The sequence below is a fragment of the Bradysia coprophila genome (genome assembly GCF_014529535.1).
Source record: "Bradysia coprophila strain Holo2 chromosome X unlocalized genomic scaffold, BU_Bcop_v1 contig_128, whole genome shotgun sequence".
Classification (NCBI taxonomy): domain Eukaryota; kingdom Metazoa; phylum Arthropoda; class Insecta; order Diptera; family Sciaridae; genus Bradysia; species Bradysia coprophila.
In genome coordinates this window covers 3,673,616-3,696,931 of record NW_023503295.1, presented here as the reverse complement: position 1 = coordinate 3,696,931, position 23,316 = coordinate 3,673,616, and the positions used below count along the sequence as shown (strand labels likewise).

At 35.8% G+C, this 23,316-nt stretch overlaps 1 protein-coding gene across 1 annotated transcript; it reads left to right on the top strand.

The window, feature by feature from the left end:
- The first annotated feature begins 9,214 nt into the window (after positions 1–9,214).
- LOC119067752 lies at positions 9,215–10,571 on the top strand. The gene is made up of 2 exons (XM_037170877.1): positions 9,215–9,687; positions 9,755–10,571. Exons 1-2 carry the CDS (start codon positions 9,216–9,218, stop codon positions 10,042–10,044), a joined length of 762 nt encoding a protein of 253 aa, XP_037026772.1. The 5' UTR covers position 9,215; the 3' UTR covers positions 10,045–10,571.
- The last annotated feature ends 12,745 nt before the right edge of the window (positions 10,572–23,316 follow it).

The window sequence follows — 23,316 nt, the reverse complement described above, 5'->3', positions numbered from 1 at the left end:
CTCAGATATGTCTCTAAGTTTCGTCTTATTATACAAACGTCTGTCACAGTTTTTCCCTCCTAGAAATAGGCCGTGTACTGTTCAGTCTCTGTTATCGAATGACTGCTGATAATTTTCTTCAAAGAACGGTATGCATTTGGTGTGTACACGGAAAAAAATGTTCAATTTAGTGTAAAAAATTGGTATCGAATATTTATCCCAAATTTATTTAATTATTTGCCACGAATATATTTTGAAATAATTTGCCACAAACAATCAAATATAATTGTGACACATAAATTACATGAAAAAGTGGCGAATATAAATTTATTTCCAGCAAACAATTCTTTCCAAAACTTTTTTTTCCCCTTGTATGTTAACCTTTTCATTTCGGATCGTTTTGTCCTGATCTGATCATCAGTCTCGTATCTGACTGTCGGGTCAATAATGCTTCTTGTGATTTCGTGTCAAAGGCGATAATATGGCTGAATTGGGAGCTACCTTCGGGGTCCAGTCCACGCCCACTGTATAATAGTAGCATTTAATAGTAGAATTTTGTAATTTGGATTCTGGGTAATATGACGCTCTAAATAGAAAATGCATGTTAAAAAAATTGAAGTACAAGATTTGAAATCAACAGAATAAAAACACTTTGATCGATAGAAGGAAAATACCAGATAATAATACTGGTCATATGTTTTCCGTTTGTAACAGGTTAATGTTACTACCCTGATTCAACAATGATTGACAGACCTTAAAAAAGTACCACACACCGCCCACCACCAATTTTTCATTTTCCGCTGAAATTTTCCTCCAAGGCGGTTCCAAGACTCTATGATACACCAAACGAAAGGTATTGACGAAACAAATCAGGGAAGAAACTTTAAGAAAAGCGGTGGATTGTGTGGTAGAGCCCTCTGACTGAGGCTCTAGTTCTAGGCCATAAGCGACATGTGTTTCTTGAGATCTTTGTGAATTGAGTGTTAGTGAGTCATTCTTCGCAAATTGAGTTACGACGGATTCTTCATGTTGATGATGTGGTGTTTCACTTGCCGATCTCACGAATTGAGTCATAATGCACTCTTCGTTGCCACGAATTGAGTAATGATGCACTCTTCGTTACCACGAATTGAGCCATGATTCAGTGAATTGAGGCATGATGCACTCTTCGTTCCCACGAGTTGGATTGGTGTGTTTTACATCACGAGTTGGATTGGTGTGTTTTACATCACGAGTTGACGTCTTTCTCTAGAGTGTGTGCTGAAAGGAGTTGATCTTTGCGAATTGAGTGTTGGCAGGTCATTCTTCGCAAATGGATTTTCAACGATACGTTTTGCTATGAAGTTTCCTTGTTTTCACTCACTGCTTTCTATTTTGTTTTCAACCAATGCTTTTTGCTGCGTAGAAGGCTGGAAACATTTTGTTTAGTTCGTTCTGCCTAGGAGGCTGGAAGGCCACCTTTCAGGCATTCACTTTTTCTTTTTCGGACGTAACGAACGGAGCTTGACGGAGTTTTTCAACGAGATTGAGTCTGCGGTGGTATTTGTTTTGTTTTTGTTGTTTGAGTGGTGTTATTGTGTGAATTTTTACTCTCGATTTTTACATTTTTACTCATATTTTGGCGCTACGTTTTTTGGGAATGTTTCAGAGTAGCTTTCTTTGACGCCCGATTTTCCATCAGCAGATGGCAATTACTTATGTAAACTTTCTAACGCTACAGTTCAGCTAGCGGAAACAACTGAAGATAGTCAGTCCACTCTGGCTTTTGGACCGCCGCTAGTTCTCGAGGTCGAAACAGCCTTCTTTTTCTCAATTCATTCACTTAACGTGAGTCCAGGGTAAGGGAAGAGTGTTTAAACTCTGATTGTTTCTAATTTATTTTATTTTATTTTGTTTTTAGCTTCATTTAGATAGGCATTTCAGCTGTGTGATGAAGAAGGGGAACGCCAGCTCGCTGTAATTCACTTCAGGTTATACTCTTCACTGAGTATATAGAAGCAAAGGACGGGTTAGGCTTAGTCCAACCACTGAAAAACGTCAAGCCTATTACTAAAGTAATGTTTCTTGAGTATGGATCAAGTAAATTTCATTCAACTTCCACAATTCCTTCTTTATTTAATGGGTATTAGGCCTGTTCATTTTTGAGAAATAGTCTCAAATTCATCTGGCATGGTGTCTATCTGGTCCGGAAGGCTAAAATATTGGACCCGTATTTTTTTTAGAATTTTAAAAAATAGTTTAGATCTGGGGAGCGAAGCATTTGTTCAAATGTACGAATGTACGGAATTTGAGACTATTTCTCTAAAATGAACAGGCCTAGGGTATTGACAACATTGAACGAGACTAAAGGTTTTTGAAAAGCGAGTGTGCCTAAAATCAATCGTCCAAGGCAGGTACGTATGTAATTTGCCATACAAAGGGGCGAGAACGTGAGAAAAAATCAATTTCTTCCCCGAGGCCTGTAAAATACTATTGCGTCGCGTGCACCGCAACCCGACGCAAGTTATTCAAACTGGTGTGGCGATTTTCGAAAATTTCATGCAGTCTTTTCCTAGCCGGTACGGTACTGTTTTATATGATTACGCTAAAACACACCAATAATTCCGATTTCTCTTTCCACTCCTCAATCGGGACACGACATATTATCACAATCTACATCATACATACATCTCGAAATAATGAACGTGAAAAGAAATACTGTGACTGTACGACGACTGATACATATCAATAAATTACGGAAAATATTAGGCAGCATGAATAATTAAAGTATATCCCATCCGCGTATATGCTAGTTAAACAAACATAAAAAATTGACTCGTCATTATACGTACAATTGAAACATAATTTCAGTCGGGTAACTGTCCTGTGTACTAACCAATTTCATCGAATGAACAGTTAATACTATTCGTGATGTAACGACATAGTTTTCCTTAGTTCAATATTCATGCTATATACCAATACCTACCACCCATAAAATTGTTTCATTTTTTTCATGCGAAAATGAATTTCGAGCGCATGTCTGTTTAACAGTCGAAAGCATTCCACAAAAAGGGGAAAATATTGTTCAGTTATTTCTATGAAAATTGGAATGTTTGTGGAATGAATTGCCTGCAGTGTTGGGAAAAAACGGTTAAATACGATTCGAGTCCATAATGTTACCAACACCGAATGTTTCCTTAAAAAGAAGATTTCGAAGAACGGGAACGTGTTACACTCTGCATGTCTTTCGAATCCTCAAGGACTTGAAATCCAATTACGTGTACACCGAAGATATATCTGATAACACTCAAGCTGATAAGACCAACAACAATGTAATCATTTTCTGTTAGATAAGCCACTGTGTGATAGATGAATAAACAAGTTTCTTATGAAATTGCCAAACGAATAGAACTATACGTCTTTTACATTCCAACGATGATGATGGTACGTACGTGACACCAATAAAGTTTTGGTAAGCATATTAATGTTGTGTTTGTGAATGTCGCTCGCGGACCGAATGGTAGAAATCCGGAAATTTTATGATGAAAGATTTACGGCCGTTTCAGTCTTGACAGTCTTGCTTAGGAGTTATCCCCGTTTTTTATGTCTACCAAAAACAATCTCTTTTCAACAAATACTTTCTTAAATTAGAAAAATTGATAAATGTTGTATATCTACCGATCAGGCATGAGCGCCGCCGAAAATAAACTGCCGATTAAGCCGCCGCCGGCCATTTTTGAGCAAGCCGCGCCGCAGCCGAACCGCAGCCGAGCCGGTGCCAAAAAACACGGCTCAAGCCGGCTTGAAACGGCTGGAAAATGAAATAAAGATTTCGAAAGGTGAATGGGTGAAATAATTTTGAAAACCGAGATTCCTGTTGATCCTAAGCAGCTCAAGTACTTTTTGAATTTTTTTTTCCAAAATTAAGAAAATTTTGAAAATTTTAATGAATTTTCATGAATTTTCCAGAATGGTATATTACGTCCTCGCTTCTAAGTTTGTTGTTTTGGCAAGTATGACCTTTGCGGAACGAGCCGAAGGCGCACAATCAGTTAATTCACAAATTTGAGAAAACTTTATCGATCTTTGCGAATTTTCTCGATTTTTTTTTCTTTTCAATTTTTACTTGATTTTTGTGAGCTTTCGATTTCTTATCGAAAACCATTTTCTTAATGAGTTAAATGAGTGTACCGGAGCATGATTTTCCATTTAGTTCAAGTTTTGAGGCAATAAAACTTGACGTGTTAGTGAACCTTAGACTTAGAGACTTGCTTGTAACAAGACCAGTTCCACTTGCACTTTGAACAACCTAATCTACCTACATTTTCGCTTTCCGTACAATTTCATTTTCATGCTTACTAGTTCATTTTCCATGAATTTATCTAAACGTTTTTATTTTGAAAAAAAGTTAAAAGGAACCTCCAGCCGAACCGTTTTAAGCCGGCTCAAGCCGACTTTTTCGCCGCCGCCGAGAAATTTTTTTCGGCTAGCCGCCGCCGAGGTTTCTCCGTCGGCGCTCATGCCTGCTACCGATCTGTTTAGCTTCTTCTGTTCAGATTCTTTCGCAAATATTTGTCTCGTCATTAACACAAAACAAACATCAAATAATGATCATTACCAATAAGAAAAAAATTTGAATTTATCTCGTTGCACCATTCATATGAATGGTTTTACTACATCGCACCTACCAGTGTCACTTCAGTTTCAGCTCAGGTTTCCCATTCAAAGATATTCATTTTGCATCAATTTCAAATTTACATCAAACAACTTTCTACCCGTCCCAGCGTTAGCTCATTTTCATTAACGCTAAGAGTTTATTTCCACTTGACGTGGTGTGGTTTCCACTTTGAAGTGATGTGGGTATCGAACTTCTGTGTACTCCATCTTATACTCCCATCTATTCATTACACAACAAAAAGAGGATCACCAAAATCGGAGATTCTCCTCACGCCGTTTTTTTCGGATTTTTGAAACAATTCCTGCAAAAATCTAGATAAGAGTAGGGGAAAAAAACTGAATCAAGAATTGACTAGCAAAAGGACTTTTGAAATCAGCGTTCCCAAATCAGTCCAACAGAATGTAAATAACTCTACTGGTAACGGGTTGTAATACTAAATCCCTATTGCAGGGCCTATTTTAAGGAATTTAATTCTTAAAAATTCCAAAAAATTCTGAAAAAATTCCTAAAAATTCTTAAATTCCTTAATTTAAGAATTTAGGAATTTTAAGGAATTTTTTCAGAATTTTATGGAATTTTTAAGAATTAAATTCCTTAAAATAGGCCCTGCCCTATTGCATAATGTCAGTCGTCACATCGTCGAAAATCCTGGCGTATCTACTTAAAGCGTCGATGGCATTATAGACCTAATCTATTTCGTAAAATCTTTACTTTATAATTCAAACATCACCAAGTCGGAACATTAAGGACAATGTTTAAGGACAGTTGTTAGTGGATGTGGGACGTCTGCCACTTGAATCATTTTCACGATTATGTGATAAAATAGCTAACATCGTTTTGGGTTTTTCCTTTTCTTTCAAGAAACTGTTTTCATTGGGCGTGACGACTGATTGTGTCGATGCTGAATCATCAGACAAAACTTTCTGACACAAATATTGACTGTAACGAAATTCTAATTGCATATAAAAGAAGCGTTACATTATTGATGGAAGCCAGTCTTTATTGTGCATTTATCAAGAACTATTTGTTGCATTACACTCGTCAAAACAATCAAATCGTGAAAGAAAAAGGTTTCTAATCATAATGCTGCCGAAAACTGTAAAACTGTTATTTGTGATCATTTGTGTATCCGTCGACCTGACACTCACCCAACCAATTCAGAGCAATGGAAGTGACGAATCATTGCATCGAATGAAGCGGTCGTTTTTGGACTTAAACCCTGTATATTCTGCTGGAAGAGCGTATTATGAATATTTAAGAGATCGAGGTGGTTATCGTTTTTGCGGCTACAATCGGGTTGGCACGCCGGTTTATACAAATGGCTACTATCTGCTATGTTCCGGAAACTGTCCACAAGATGACTACACATGCAATTGAAATGCAAACATGAAATTAAGTGACTTTTGTAACGAAAGATTATCATTGAAAGTGAAAATATTAATCGACTGAAAAACTCTGTTTTGCACTAAAATTTAATCTGGGTAACGGAAACATCGTCCGACCAAGTTTGTCGTCAATGCATTACTTTTCAATACGGAACGTCAGATTGCTCGAACAGAAACGGAATGTCCGCCACAGACGGAAACACAAACGATTTTTCTTTGGGACAATGTAGCTTTGCCAAAGAAAAATCGTTTGTGTTTCCGTTTCTGTTGGACATTCCGTTTCTGTTCGAACAATCTGACGTTCCCTAATGTTCTGACAACGATCCGAATTTGCACCATAAAAGAAAAACCAAAATGGAATGTGAAACGTCACGACAGTGTACCATGTAATCAGTCAAAAAACCCTTAAAGGGTAAATGTGACGCAAATCCTTTATCTTACTTACAAAATAACTGATATCGCTGAGGGTGACGCATTGTGCGTCGTACACAAAAGTTTTATCAACAAAAAATTGACCCAAAAAATTTGTGAAAGAAAATTTTACAAAAAGAAATTTGCGTCACAAGTGGCACAATCCGATGGAAGTTAGGTAGTGCCAGAGGAATCATCTGTCATCATAAAATTTAGGAACCAACCTTGGAACATCTCAATCATGTCGAATATAACCCAAATCCATCAAAAAATCTGCTGGAAGTTAGGTAGTGCCAGAGGAATCATCTGTCATCCCAAAATTTAGGAACCAACCTTGGAACACCTCACTCATGACGAATATAACCCAAATCCATCAAAAAATCTGATAAAAGTCACAGCCTAGCACATAAGTTCGATCCCAATGACATCTTCTTTTTAAATGGTTGACTACGATTTACTTGCGTTTCACAAAATGATTTAACTATCACACAACGGTGTCGGGGAATCTCGCACACGCGAATCATAGTATTGCTCGAGATTCACCACTTAGAGGTGAGTCTCGCACACCATAAATTCATGTGGTTTCGACTACCCTACCCCCACACAACAGATGGCTCGACTTTCTATTGAATTTTTTGCTTTTAGCGAATGGATGAGATGTCGTTTGTATCGAACTTTCATGCCACCGCACATCCTCCACACTATATTTACCTTGGTATTTTCAGAGGTATTCGACTTAAAATATGTTGTTTTCATAAATTGTTCTACAACTTTTCATGGCAGAGAACACGAAACAAAGAATAATCTTGAAGAACTTAGGGCTCACGGAATTATATACAAGCACATGCACTGTTATATGTTAGGCGCCGACATTAGGGGCGTTTTGAACTGATATAAAAACTGCCTGATACTGCAATTCAACAGAAATTCAAACATTTTTTTTTTTTTTATAAAAATTTGGATAGTAAGGAAGTTCAGAACTCCATTTTTTAACCTTGATTGCAACACTCGCAAGTTTGCTATGCCACTTAAACTTCTAACAATCATTCAAACAGTTTATTCACCTCCAACGTATGAATGGATGTATGCTTAAATGGCCATGGAATTGTACTTGTGCCAAAAAATATTTACCCTTCAATTGATTTATTTTCCCTGCTTGTAATTCTCCTTTTTTTTACTCTTGCCGAAGCACATTCCGAACAGAAAAATTGCGCTAAATCGATTGTCAATAATGCCGCTAAATGGTTTAAATATGGAACAAAGAAAAACTTTTCGAATTAAATTCGGATATAACATCAATATTATATGTTTGTTTGGCTGACACTTTTCCGCTATAAAAAAAGACGAATTCTTGGATGGATAAACAGAGGAGTTGTCTCTTTTGACATAATACACGCAAATAATTTAAACAAATTTTTTTTCTTAATAAAATTTCAAAGGAAACGTGGGATGAAGTCAACCGAACTAATTTGTTTTTATTCATAGAGTGAAACTCCCCATTCAATTCAACCGATTCTGTTACGCAAAGGTTTTTCTTTTCGCATTCTTTTTTGTGTGATTAGACATCCCCTATCACATTGTAGATTTATCTGAAAAATTGATTTTAAACCGTTTTTTGTTGAAAAATATTTGCTAAGCATGATTTATAGTTGGCATAATTTTGACGCTTAAAATTCCGAAGGTAGAAGTCATTCGGTAACATTTTTAGTGTTTCACTAGGCATGTTCGATAGTTCGTTCGATTGATAAAAAATCGATTATTTCCTTAGAATCGACAATCGATATTTTCGAAAAGTCAATATCAATCGAATGTCTTATCGATATGTAATAAATATCGACTAATAAATCGACTATCGATTGATTATATTTATCGATTATCGATAAAACATTCCATTGATATTGTATCGATTATTTGCAAAATATAATCTCGATTGATGATATTTATCCATGACCCACGAATTTGACTTAAAAGTTGAAATGTTGCACTTATGTTTAAAGACCTACAGTACAAACACCGCACGGTGCGCGTGTATTTTCGAAAAAGATTAAATACGCAATCATAAAACCATTCCTTGTAAAATGAAGTTTTACTGACCCGAAACAGAGCTTTTCTGCGGCACTAACTCTAATTGCTTTATACCAATCGACAAAATGTAACGTGGTAACGGCAATAACACTCTATAAAATCGAATGGTCTATACCGATGTACCGACACTCGGTCGAAATAACTAATTTTAAATAACTAACTGCCAAAATAAATAACACCAAAAAAACTAACTACAAAAATAACTACTGGACTAAATGACTAATGGTCAAATAAACTAAGCTAGAAAAAACTAATACCAAAATATCTAAAATGTTGATTAGAGAAAGTACTCGATTTTATCATCTCACTGGTTTTTATTTTTCGGTAAAATGTGAACACTGCACCGGAATAAGCAAATGTTCTTTTGTATGAAAAAAAAACTCTCCCAACACTGTTACGACTATTGTTGCTGTTAGTATTACAATTATCATCGCGCATTGAAGAACAAAAACTGTGTCATTTATTTTAAAGTGTGATAATGTCTACGTTAGAAATTGTGCGTAATCAAAAAGGTGGTGAGGTTGCTCTCCACAAAGGATATGAATACACTAAAAACGGGAAATCTACTGAGACCCACTACTGGAGATGTACACAGTAATTAAATTAGAAATATTTTCACATCAAAAGCCATTTTTAACGATTTGAACTCTTTTGTTATTTTTATCAAAAGATATTCCATGACTCGCTGTCCTGGGCGCATGAATAGTGTCGGTATCAATGTGAAAAAAGTTCTCGATCACTCGCACGCACCTGATGTTCGTAAAGGAAATGTTCGAAAAGTACTTGAAAATATTCGCAATCGAGCACTTTCCACAACTGAACCACCAAGAAAAATTCTACGCAACATCACATGTTCGATTGGCAGAGTGTCCTCGGTAGAGCTGCCCAGTAATATCAATATGACACGTGGTATACGCAGGATTCGTAACAAAACGGGAGTTCATCCGAAAAATCCGAAAACATTGGCTGAATTAGTAATTGATGGAGACAATGCATTGACCTTGAAGGGCGATCTTTTTGTTTTGTACGACAATCAATCGGATACGAAGCGAATAGTCATATTCTCAACAAATACCAATCTTTCGTTCTTATCATATTGCGATGAATGGTACATGGATGGTACGTTCGATGTGGTTCCAACAATATTCAAACAATTGTATACGATTCATGGTAAGAACTAGAAACGTTAAAAAATTGAGGCCATTTTTCTGTATCTATCTGTGTGATTGATAATTAGGCAGACGAAATAAAACTTATGTTCCGTGCGTGTACGTCTTGGCTAGTGGTAAGGATTTCTTCACCTACGCTGAAATCTTTCGCAAACTTAAGGAATTACAACCAAGACTGAAACCGAAAACCGTTATGGTAGACTTTGAACAGGCTGCCATGAAAGCCTTCCACAAACATTTCCTGGAGTGGAGGTCTACGGATGTTTTTTTCATATGTGCCAGTGCATATACCGCCATATACAAGCACAAGGTCTACAAAGTATTTACGGTGAAGATGAGAATTTTGCCCAATACATGAGATGCTTAGCTGCATTAGCATTCGTTCCACCCGAAGAAGTGGTTAAACGATATGAAGAATTGAAAGGATTAGATTTTTTTAAAGCGAAGTTAAGCGGTAAATCAGCTGTTGATGTTGGAGTAAAAAATTTGTTGTCATACTTTGAAAAAACTTGGATCGGCCACTTCGCGCGTAATAGATTTGTTGAGCCCCTATTTTCAATTGATTTGTGGAATGTTTACCACCAAACTCTTGCTTTCTTCCCAAGAACCAATAACGCAGTTGAGGCTTGGCATAATGCCATTACGATATTGTTCGGTGTGCATCATCCTTGTATTTATAATTTTATTGAAGGCATTAAAAAGGAGCAAGATGCCGCAGAGATTTTAATTGCTAAGATGATGTCTGGCATACCAACAGACAATAAACAAAGTAAGAAACAAATAGAACTCGGTGAGCGATTGGTCGCAGTGGTAAAAATGTATAAAATTGATGATGCTACTTTCGACATAAAAGATTATTTATTCGGAATTAGCAGCGCAATTTCGTATCCATCTACTAAGAAGTGATGCACATCTAGCAATATTGTAAGTGCTTTCAATTAATTGGATGTAGAATTTTAAAATATTTAATTTTTTTTGTGATAATGATGTAATTTATAGTTTTTAAGTCTTTTCATGAATTTTGTTGGTCGTTTAGAAGTGGAAATTGAAAATTGGATATTTTCTATTTGATAATGATGTTAGTCATACTTTGCTTTTTTCGGGCGTTTCGATGTAAGGACTAAATTTAGTGCTTGTTTCACACTTTAATAAATATTTGAAATGTATTGTTTTTGTTTCCATTGACTAGTTAACGTAATTTAGTAAGAAGATTGAAGTTTGCCGTAAGGCCGCCTGCTGTAAGGCAGTTTAAATTTAGGTTTTATAATTGTAATTTCGTAAGTACGTAAAACTAGAAGGTGCTAGATCTTGAAAGTTGAAAAAATTAAAAAAAAAAAAAAGCGGGGTCAAGGGGCGGCAGCCCCTGCATAGGGGGGTCAAGGGGGGAATATCCCCCCTTGCGAGGTTTAAGGGGTGGAACGGGGTTTGGGGCAGAGCCCCATGAACGTCTGCAAGGCGGTAAACGAAAGCTCGCCGCAGGCGCGGGGTTTGGGGGCGGAGCCCCCGTATTTTAAACTAATTCATCTCATAAAATAATTGTGCTAGTTAATTACGCTACATGAACGTCTGCAAGGCGGTAAACGAAAGCTCGCCGCAGGCGCGGGGGTTTGGGGGCGGAGCCCCCGTATTTCAAACTAATTAATCTCATAAAATAATTTTGCTAGTTAATTACTCTACTAATTATTTTGGTCATTCGTTTTTTTAGTTTTAGTTATTTGCTTATTAGTTATTGACGTATTAGTTATTTAAGTATTAGTTAATTTGGTAATTAGTTATTTAAAATTAGTTATTTCGACACCAAGCCGATGTACCATTTTGAGAGAATTTTGTTTTTATTAAGTTGATTTTACATATCAGCACCGTATGGTGTAGCTTTTAAATTAAATTAATTATGCTCTACCATACCATACCATCTCGATGCGATGGTTTTCCTTCGCCAACATTCGCAATTTCAATAAGGCTTTCTTAATTTAACTTGAATTAAATTAATTTTTTCTGCAAAATAAATTAATTTGGCAGTTTCCACGCTCAGTGAGAACTTACTAAAATGTATCCGCACCACATTTTTGTTTGTTACCGGTATTTTACAGAAATTTGTAGCGGATTTTTGGTTGATACCGGTATTTGGTGTCATAAATCCTTTGTTTTTAATGTAACATAGCGCACAAAGCGATATTTGTATACCAATTTAATGCACTTTAGGAGCGTTTTGTGCGAAAGCTTGTTGACTATCGGTATGACATTTTAAAATTTTTTACTAATGAAACGTTCGGAACGGTGATATTTTTAATTATTTTATAATTATTTCACAATCAAATTTAACTTAATACGTGTTGAAAATGAAGTTTTGCCCTTCTTTTAATTTTTAAATTAAGTAATGGTTCACATTTTATTATGATACCATAAGAAAACACCTTTGCCGTCGATGCCTGCATACAATTTTTCTCATTTTAGAAACGTTCGGAACGACGCTTGATTTCGTTGTACTTGGCAGTTTTTTCATAATACTTTACATTTTTTTTTGTCTCAATATGAAGATTCATCGTTATTTATCAATTAGAAATAGTTTTTAAATCATTTCCAATGTTTAAAATATCTTTATTTTGTATTGAAAAAATACCATGCACGAAAATGTTACAAAAGAACATGCCATTTACATTATCTAATTTATAATCTAATAATTGTTCGATAGGTGCCCAGCCGAAATTAAAATTCAAAATAAAGTGATTCGAACTGAACCGATTGTTTCTGCATTTCATGTAACAAATTTAAAGAATTTGCTGAATTTGCTGACAAATTTAAAGAATGTGATAGTTAAAGTAGAAATCAAATGAGGCTTTTGAATTTCCGATTCCAGCAATTTCGTTAAGAAATTCGATCAAAATGAAAATCGACAACTGTCAACGGTGATTCTGTCGAATAAGAAATTTTTCTATTTTGCTGGAATAAATATACGTTTGACATTGACGATTTTGATGAGATTTTTTGTATCAATACTATTTGAAATAAATAAAGTGAGTGGATGTTTTATTGAGCAATTTTGTGAAATTTAATGTGATCTTAGTTTAAAAAAAATTGTTTGATTTTAATGTGAAATGTGGTTCGATGCTGGAATAGACAAAATGTGTTTTGTGACAAAAATGAAATGTCAGTGATATGTTTTAGTACGTTTTGCCACTCAGTATAGATATGGTTTGTTAGTCAAAAGAATCATTTTTACGTGTTTTTTTTATCAATTTTCGCCATATCGGTGCCTCGGGATCGCGAATATTTATGCACAAAATCTCGACTTCGACAATTTCCGTTAATTCTAATGTCACAAAATTGCTGGGATCGAACATTTGTCTCGTTTGTGTTCAGCTTAAAGCCAGGTTTATGCAAGACTTGCACTATATTTTTCATCTATTGAAACCGGTTATAGTTAGGACCATGTTTATTTCTGGTACTAAATGAAACCATAATACGTTATAGGTCACCAAAACTTTAACTAGGGACAAATTAGTATTAAATTAATCCACAAATTTTTAGTTAAAAACAATACCTCCTCAAATCGTCACAATTTGATGAGACAGTCGAAATTTATTAATTCCAGAAAACCTAACCGGAGAAAACGTGGTACTAATTTGATTTACTAGTATTCGTCAATACACTCCAAAACGAGGGGTGGATAAACTAAAAAAACAAGGTTTGAAGCCATCGAAAACAAAAACAAAAACTTTTAAAAACAAAAATAAACAGAAAAAACAATAAAAAACAAAAAAACAGAAAAAACTAAAATAAACAACAAAAAACGGTCAAAAAACTAGAAAACTAATAAAAAAAAGAAGAAAAAATAGAAAAACAACACAAAAAACCAAAAAAAAAAAAAACAACCAAGAGCCATCATTTTTTGGTTTAAAACCAAAAAAAAAATTTAAGAAAACAATAAAACTAAAACATAAACAAAAAACCCGAAATAAAACCAAAGAAAGTGAATGTTTTTTTGTTTAATTTTTGTTTAAAAACTGAAAAAAACAAGAAAACATTTGTTTTAAAAAAACAAGGTTCGAACAAAATTTACGTTTATCCACCCCTCGCTCCAAAATGTTTTAGTTCTTCATATGACTAGCAAATAATAATAATAATAATAATAATAACTAGCAAATTAAAGGTTAAATATTTGACCATTTTTCTTTGGTTCAATTTAGCACCATTTTTTTATTGACCAGCTAGTGAACAGTTACCCAAGTGAAATCTCAGATGAGATTGCGAATACGAAAACGGATCTAAATGATTCATCATCATGCCCGCACGTTAATTAGCGGGCGTGACGCAAGTCCACTACCAAAAATGTTTTTAAAAAAAATTTTGGGGACGGCGGAGCATATTTACAGCAACTTTTTGACTTCTCCCCCTTAACTCCAACGACCCCCAAACTAGGATATCTGGAATCTAGGAATCCATACGAGTTCAACGAGCTATCACACGTTACTGCAGCTTCAAAATTGGCCGAGATATTGAACTTCGAAATATTGATGTTTGTATGAAAATAAGCAAAATTTCGTTTTTTCAGATAACTGAAATCGCCTACGTTAGTTAGTTAGTTGCTTAGTTAGTTCCAGGATTCCGGGATCCAGGAACTCCTAAACGTTTCTATAGATTTTCCTGAAATTCTGTTTATAGGCTAATAATGGCTCAAAAATAAGAATGGAATTTTCAAAAGTTGGAAAAAGCTCATATCTTGGGAGCTGGAGCTCCTCAAAGTCTTCATATACAAATGTCATATAAAAACCAATTTGTATGTGTGTGTGTGTGTGTGTTTTGTATATTTTAGTGCATGATATGGATGGTAATGTGGTGAAAGGTGTGTGTTGTTTTTGGATGTGTTTCTTGTTGGAAATTGTGTGGATTATTAAATATTAACTTACACCAGGTCGGTTCCCAAATTTTGGGATGACAGATGATTCCTCTGGCACTTCCTACATTCCATCGGATTTTTTAATGGATTTGGGTTATTTTCGACATAAGTGAGGTGTTCCAAGGTTGGTTCCTAAATTTTGGGATGACAGATGATTCCTCTGGCACTTCCTAACTTCCATCGGATTTTTTGATGGTTTTGGGTTATTTTCGACATAAGTAAGGCGTTCCAAGGTTGGTTCCTAAATTTTGGGATGACAGATGATTCCTCTGGCACTTCCTAACTTCCATCGCATTTTTTGATGGTTTTGGGTTATTTTCGACATAAGTGAGGCGTTCCAAGGTTGGTTCCTAAATTTTCGGATGACAGATGATTCCTCTGGCACTTCCTAACTTCCATTGGATTTTTTGATGGTTTTGGGTTATTTTCAACATAAGTGAGGCGTTCCAAGGTTGGTTCCTAAATTTTGGGATGACAGATGATTCCTCTGGCCCTTCCTAACTTCCATCGGTTTTTTTAATGGATTCGGGTTATTTTCGACATAAGTGAGGTGTTCCAAGGTTGGTTCCTAAATTTTGGGATGACAGATGATTCCTCTATCACTTCCTAACTTCCATCGGATTTTTTGATGGATTCAGGTTATTTTCGACATAAGTGAGGTGTTCCAAGGTTGGTTCCTATATTTTGGGATGACAGATGATTCATCTGGCACTTCCTACCTTCTATCGGATTTTTTGATGGATTTGGGTTATTTTCGACATAAGTGAGGTGTTCCAAGGTTGGTTCCTATATTTTGGGATGACAGATGATTCCTCTGGCACTTTCTAACTTCCATGGGATTTCTCGATGGATTAGAGTTATTTTCGATATAAGAGAGGTGTTCCAAGGTTGGTTCCTAAATTTTGGGATGACATATGATTTCTCCGGCACTTCCTAACTTCCATCGTATTTTCGATGGATTTGAGCTGCAGTCGACGTGAGATGCTTACAAAACTAGTGACCCTTACCCCTAAACTTCCAAAAGAACTGATATCCACCAAAAAACCCAGAAGGGTAAATGTGACGCAAGTCCTTTATCTTACTTACAAAATAACTGATATCGCTGAGGGTGACGCATTCTGCGCCTGTACGCAAACGTTTTATCAACAGAAAAGTGACCCAAAAAGTTTCAGAAAGAAAATTTTACCAAAAAAAAAAATTGCGTCACAAGTGGCAGATGTTGAGACAATGGCTATGAAAATAGTTAAAATAGGACAAAATCCGTCGTGAAATAATGGAATTTAAACGGAAGAAGGCCGAATTAGAGGTGTGCGCCGATCTTAAAATAGTCGGCGGCGGTGCGCCGACTGGTAAGGGATCGGCGGCGGCGCGCCGGAAGAAATTTATAGTCGGCGGCGGTGCGCCGATCGGCGCGCCGATAAATTTACAAAAAATCTAAACTTTCGAAAATAATGCAAAAACATTTGAAAAAGCGTGCGCAATCATTTTTCCGAACACTGAAATCTTACTATCTTGTAATCTGAAGTCTCAACCACTTATACAAGGGGAATCAACTGAGGCGTATCTCACCTTTTATATTGTGTACAATGTACAATCACCTATTATTTTGAAAACATCTAATTTAATGAATCCACAAGAATGATTAATGAGTTTGCGTAAATGACATGTAAGCTATAAGTCAAATTATAATTTGGAAATTTTAAGTCACATCTTCATACCAGATGTTCTGCAGGCTTCTTATTTCCAACTTATAATTTATGTCATTTACGCAAACTCACTACTATTATCTTTCGATTTATGCAATAACCGTTCCCGTTGCCTTTAGTCCATCTTCGATGAAGGAGTGAGATCGTAGTAGAAGGTTTTCGCAAATAAGAGATGTAGATAAATTTAAATTTATAAGTAATAAGTGCATAGACTACGCCAAAATGATTTTTTTTCCCAAATTTTTTAAATAAAGCAGCTAAAAATTGAAAATAAAGATACCCGTGTCTCGTCTTTTTGACGAAAAAACTTGAAACCGGAAAGATTTTCCACTTTATAAATTCCTAAAACACGTGATTTGCGCCATTTTCCACCCAAATTCCACATAAGGTCTTAAGTTTGCCACTTTACAATTACAGTAGTTTTGACTGATTCACTGAATTTTGTTCTCCTTCTTCTTCCTCTTATATGCACAGAAAATAGAGTAACGTACCCAAGAGTTCACGTTAAGTGAGGATACAGAAAAGACAAATGCTGTTTCGACCTCGGGTATCGATGGCGGTCTCGGGCCAGCGTGATCTGACCATCCTCAGTAGTATCCATCGATACCCTTCCCAAGACAGCAGCAAACTTTTTCTTTGGACTAGTATTTATATGGCGACCATATAAAAGACGAGCTATAGGTAGACCACCAGAGAGATGGACAAACGGAATAAAGAATATTGCAGGTACAAACTGGCAGCAAATGGCAATGGATAGCAGTGGATAGAAACAGGCTGAAAAAGAAGAAGAAGAAGTATTTAAAAATATGCATAAAACACTTGCCATCTACTGATAGAAATAGGATACGTTATAGAAAGCTACTTCGAAGATAACCCTATCGTAGCATCAGAAACAAAATCACCGTCGTACAGTGCAAGTAAGAAGAAAAACCCAAAGTTTCAACAAAAAATTTTTAACAAAAAACTCCTTTCTACGCATATAGAAACATAGCAGCATATAGAAACCTGACTTATAAATTAAGAGCGATAAACATTTGCTAAAACCTTGTACATGTACTCAGGCACACACTTTTGTATAGATTTTTCAATTTAAGTTTATATTTATTGTCGCCCATTAAAATTTCTGAAAGCACTAAACGTATAAAATTTCGGCGCGACGAAAATACAATCGGCGGCGGCGGCGGCGTGAGCTATTATTTTTCGGCGGCGGCGCGCCGAAAATTTAGCAAAAAATCGGCGGCGCGCCGGCGTAAAATCGGCGGTGCACACCTCTAGGCCGAATCATCTACCACTTTGTGACGCAATTTTTTTTTGGTAAAATTTTCTTTCTGAAACTTTTTGGGTCACTTTTCTGTTGATAAAACGTTTGCGTACAGGCGCAGAATGCGTCACCCTCAGCGATATCAGTTATTTTGTAAGTAAGATAAAGGACTTGCGTCACATTTACCCTTCTAGGTTTTTTGGTGGATTTCTATTTCTAAAAAAAAAAGAAAAATTCAGATTTCGAAAGCACTTTAAAAATCTGTGACAAAATGTATATGCAGCTCATTTTTCAATATGTAAAATGTATATGTGCGTTGTACATATCCGATGTGACAAATTAATATATTTGCTGACGAACAAAAAATCTATAATTATCTCGCTTTATTTGTACATAATTTAATAATTTGTGTTGACTGTGTTTAATAAAACAAAACAAAATTGTAAACCGATATGCTATGAAAATACTTTTCCAGACTCGCTTGCAGGACAACATTAAAATAAAAAATAAAAAACAAAAAAAGGATTCATAGTCAAATGTTGGAACTAACCAATGAGTTTGAAAAAGTAAAAACATCGTTTGGTGTTGAAATGTGTTAGCTTTGAATAAAAAATAGAAATATTTGATGTTATGTAACCTAAGTCAGAGAAAACTCTGTAGTTCACGAAAATTGACATTGACACACATTTTGAGTTTTCTCGGACCTATCCTATACTACAAACATTTCTATTTATTTTTTTATTCAAACCTAACATATTTTAACGCCAAACAATGCTTTTACTTTCTCCAAAAAGGAGAAAACTATGACATTTTTGCGCCCAAATGTAGGCTACAAGATTGCCAAGTGAAGCTTGGTTTTAATAGATCAAGTACGAGTAACTGTAAATCCGAATTATGCTTTTTTCGGATCTACAAAAACGTTTAATTTAATAGATTACCAATGTATAAAAGGTGAAATCTTGATTGTTTCTTGTATGGCAAGAAAACCATGAAAACAATTAATTATTTTCAAACATGAGCCTGCTCATTTTCACTGCACATACGTTGAGGTTAGGGTTATCTGTGGATGATTTTTGACATTTCGAATAACCTTGGACTTGATCGATGCTTAGCTAAAATTGTAACCTACATTTGCGTGTCTCGTATTTCATTTTTGATGGCAGGTTTTCTTTTGAAAAATGTACGACCACAATAACGACCACGAATCATGTAGCTTTAATAAAAATTAGTTTTGGTTGCACCCGTTTGACCAAATCAAAATATTTCAAAAATCGGTCCACGTTATCGATCATCCTATCAAAAACCAGACAAGTTTTCTTTTCTTTTTGAAGTAACTCAATCTTATTCCTTGAAAATGAAAAAAAAAAAAATTCAAAAGTTGATTCAGAACAGCCACCTACGTCATCGTTTCATCAAAAAAGCAGACAAAAATTCTTTTTTGAAAAAACTCGAAATTTCGTGGAAACAGATCACTTAAGAGCCAGACTTTCCGTCAAGAGAATTACGGTGTTTGTGGCAAGTAGTTTTGTGTTTTTGCTAGATCATGAAAACAGTCAAAGGCGAATAGAATCATTCTAGTCGAAACTAGAAAATGAGGAGTCTACATTCGACTGATTAAAAAGATTTCTTTTTTTTTGTTATTGCTGATGCAAAATAAAAGCAAATATGTAAATGGTTACAGTGTTTATGTCATGTAAACAATTGGTTTTGTTCGATTGGCATTTTGCCAATTTCGCTTGAAATTACATTAAGAGGTTCCGAGCGTAGGCTGAAATTGTAGCCTACATTTGTGCGTTTCGAAATTTTTGATCGCTGATATCTTTTTACGAGAGCCCTTTTTGAAAAATGTACGACCACATTTTCGAATAAAAATATGTCAGCTTTGAATAAAAAAAAAAATTGTCTGTGAAAGTTTCATGTGCGCTGAGAAAACTGTACCGATGCCCCAAATTTGCATCAAAGGTACACTTTTCTCAAAACACATGGAACTTTCACAGACAATTTTATTTTTTATTCAAAGCTGACATATTTTTACTCGAAAATGTGGTCGTACATTTTTCAAAAAGGGCTCTCGTAAAAAGATATCAGCGATCAAAAATTTCGAAACGCACAAATGTAGGCTACAATTTCAGCCTACACTCGGAAGCTCTTAAAATTAGAGAGTGGGGTTATCCATGCGATTGGGCCAGAGCAAGAATGTGAATCGTGAAGCACTTAGTATCAACCCTAAGCTCATGGAATTGTTATTAATATTGTTATTCGTTATACCCGATGGCCGCTTCATATAACATTTACTATTAAGCTTGATTTATTAATTTGAGAATCGGCTATAGCAATGTGTATATAGCCTGCTTCGGAAATAAACTTCGTACAACGAAGATCATGAATAAATATCCCTTAGCGCTCGTAATCTATAAGTAAATTTGGCATTCAACTGTTCATATATTTGACTTTTTCATCTACTACACAAAATATGTTGTGCCTGTAGAAGAACTGAACGTGTTGTATTACTTCAAATCTCCGGTATGATTTTCTCCGGTTAATCTATATACATTTATGGATGGAAGTTAGATGTGTGCGTATACATATCGAAAATATGAAAAATACATTACCGAAATCCGCCATTATTTTCATTTCAATTTAACATCATCAGCCAACCATCGTTGGGTTTCCGCCTCAACTTGATTTGTATTTTAGCTTAAGGGAATTTTACGCCGCAGTTCCTACGGATATGAATTTGTTTATGCGTATACCTTCGCATACATGTAGAATGCGTAAACTTAATTATTTATGGTTCTATGTATTTTTAAGACAAAGATAGGCACATTACAATTTCGAACCATATTCGAGGTGCATTCGGTTGTGGCGAATTTGTTGTTGTTGCGTCAGTTGTAATCAAGTATATATTTGAAATTTTCAATCAATTTGAAATTCATTTTTCCTTCTGCTTTTTTAATGAACGAAAATGCAATTTTAATGGGACACAGAAAATGCCTTACAACAGCTCAGTAATAATGGGGATAATGGCCAGATGTTTTTTTTTAATAATCCAAGAACATGAAGTGAAGTCATACCGGGATAACTTGACACAAGACTTGAGGAAATCACTCAAAATAATTTTAGTGGATCAAATTTCAATAGATTGTCTGCATCGTATTACATAATATTATATCTCATTCTCATATGCAGAAGGCACACGAGCAATTGTTTTGAGATAGATTTGTGCCAGCACAAAATTTTGTAAAGTTCGACTACATTTTTTTTTGTCGTAGAACAAATATTTGTGTTTCGTCAAGTTTAAATAACAGAAATTTTGTGTCAGAACACTGAACAATGAATAATGTGAAGGTTAAGGTGCTTTTAGTCTAAAAACAAGGCATCAGAACAGTCGGAGCGTTTGCTGCGACTTAGCCCCGTACGACCCGTAATACTATTTCGTCCTTAACCATAATACATCCGTAGCCGTAATACGCCCGGAACCCTAATACGTCTACAACCCTCTAATGCGTCTGTTACCAGAATGCAAGTCAAGTTGGGCATGGTCAAATTTACTGAAAGTGTTCATTTTTAAAATTGCGCATAGCACAATTACGAAAGCCCGTACGAAGTACCTCTCAAATAAAACCAACAATTTACGACATTATTTTAGAAACCCAAAATTTTTTGACAACTTTCCATTGGGTATTCAATTACCTCTCAAATGAAACAAAAACTAGCAAAATCGGATAAGATTTACTCGATTTATGTGCAAAAAACACTTAGGGCCGAGTAGCGGCCTTAGTCCAAGGGCCCAAATTTGAAACTTTTTTCGCCACGTTCTTTTCGGTATTCAATTACATTCCATAAAAAACTAAATCTAGCAAAATCGGATGAGATTTACTCGATTTATGTGCAAAAAACACTTAGGGCCGAGTAGCGGCCTTAGTCCAAGGGCCCTAATTTGAAACTTTTTTCGCCACGTTCTTTTCGGTATTCAATTACCTTCCATAAAAAACTAAATCTAGCAAAATCGGATGAGATTTTTCGATTTATGTGCAAAAAACACTTAGGGCCGAGTAGCGGCCTTAGTCCAAGGGCCCTAATTTGAAACTTTTTTCGCCACGTTCTTTTCGGTATTCAATTACCTTCCATAAAAAACTAAATCTAGCAAAATCGGATGAGATTTACTCGATTTATGTGCAAAAAACACTTAGGGCCGAGTAACGACCTTTGAGCCCTCCCAACAAGCTCGAGTTGCATCTTACCCAAAAACAATGTTCAGCAACTTTGTTCTACTCGTCAATACCTTTCATTTGATATATCACAAGCAGCTATTGCGTGCGTATTTCGGTAGATATCGTCGAAAGACTGAAAAACACCTATAGGGCCCTAGCTCTGGAAGGGCCGCCCCTACCATGCCCATTTTCGAACTTGACCTTACTTTTGTCCATACCAATCGGGGAAAAAAAGAATTTTGAAAAAAGGTTGTGATTTGCTCAAGCTAGAGGGGTCACAGACGGACGGACGGACGGACATTTTTTTTATTGCGGATTCGTCATCTATTAACATAACCAAATGCTTTGCCCTTACTGTCTGCTTCCAATTCGACGTGTTACAAACGGCATATTAATCTTATAAGCCCCCAGTACTTCGTACGGGGCTAAAAATTCATCCGTTTAGAAGAAAAATTCATCCGTTTACAACAAATGTTCATCCGTTTACAACAAATGTTCATCCGTTTACGTAAACTCCGCCTACATTCTATTGTTTGAACACATCTGTCAAGTACACAGATGAACGAAACGGACGACTCTGAATTGGGCTTTACCGAGGGCTTTACTCATGATACAAAATTTCTTTTCTTTTTCTTTAATTTTCTTGCATTGCGACATTAAACACTGTTTTCCGGAGTATTACACCGAACATTTATTCTGCCATAATGTGCGCTATGCGTGACGTCATTATTATTTACCTAGAGTTCATAACCCTACATTAATATATCGATAAGTTAGTCGTTTCCGCCAATACAATAATAGTTAATTATGCTACCAGAGAATATCGCACGCATAGTACTCTCTTGTATATTATACTTACTTACTTACTTAGGCGGGCACTACAACCTACTATTGGTGTTGGCCTCTTTCAGCAATCTTCTCCAATCGGACCTATTCCGCGCCAACGTTCTCCAGTCGCTCACTCTTAGTACTTTTAGATTAGACTCAATTGCATCTTTCCATCTCGCTGTTGGTCTTCCTGGTCTGCGTCTTCCATCGGGATTTGTATTTAGCAGTTTCAGTGGTACACATTCCTCGTTCATTCTTTGTACATGACCGAGCCATCTTAATCGATTGATTTCGATGAATTTGACTATATCAGGCTCCTTGTAAAGCTGATACAGCTCATGGTTGTATCTTCTTCTCCAGTTGCCGTTCACATTGACACCTCCAAAAATTGATCGAAGAATTCTCCTTTCAAAAACCAAAAGTGCCTGTTCGTCACTTTGTGTCGTGCACCAAACTTCCGATCCATATGCTACAACTGGTCGAATCACCGATCTGTACAATTCGCACTTAAGGTTGCGGTTGAGTGTTTTTGACCGGATGAGTTTTTGAAGACTGTAGTAACTCCTGTTACCAAGCGTTACCCTTCTACGTATTTCCTCTCCGATGCTATTGTCACTATTGACCAGCGACCCAAGGTAAATAAAGCTGTCGACAGTCTCAAAGTGTTTTCCATTCACCTCCAGCGTATGGTCCGTTGATCTGCCATCAAACATTGAAGTTGTTA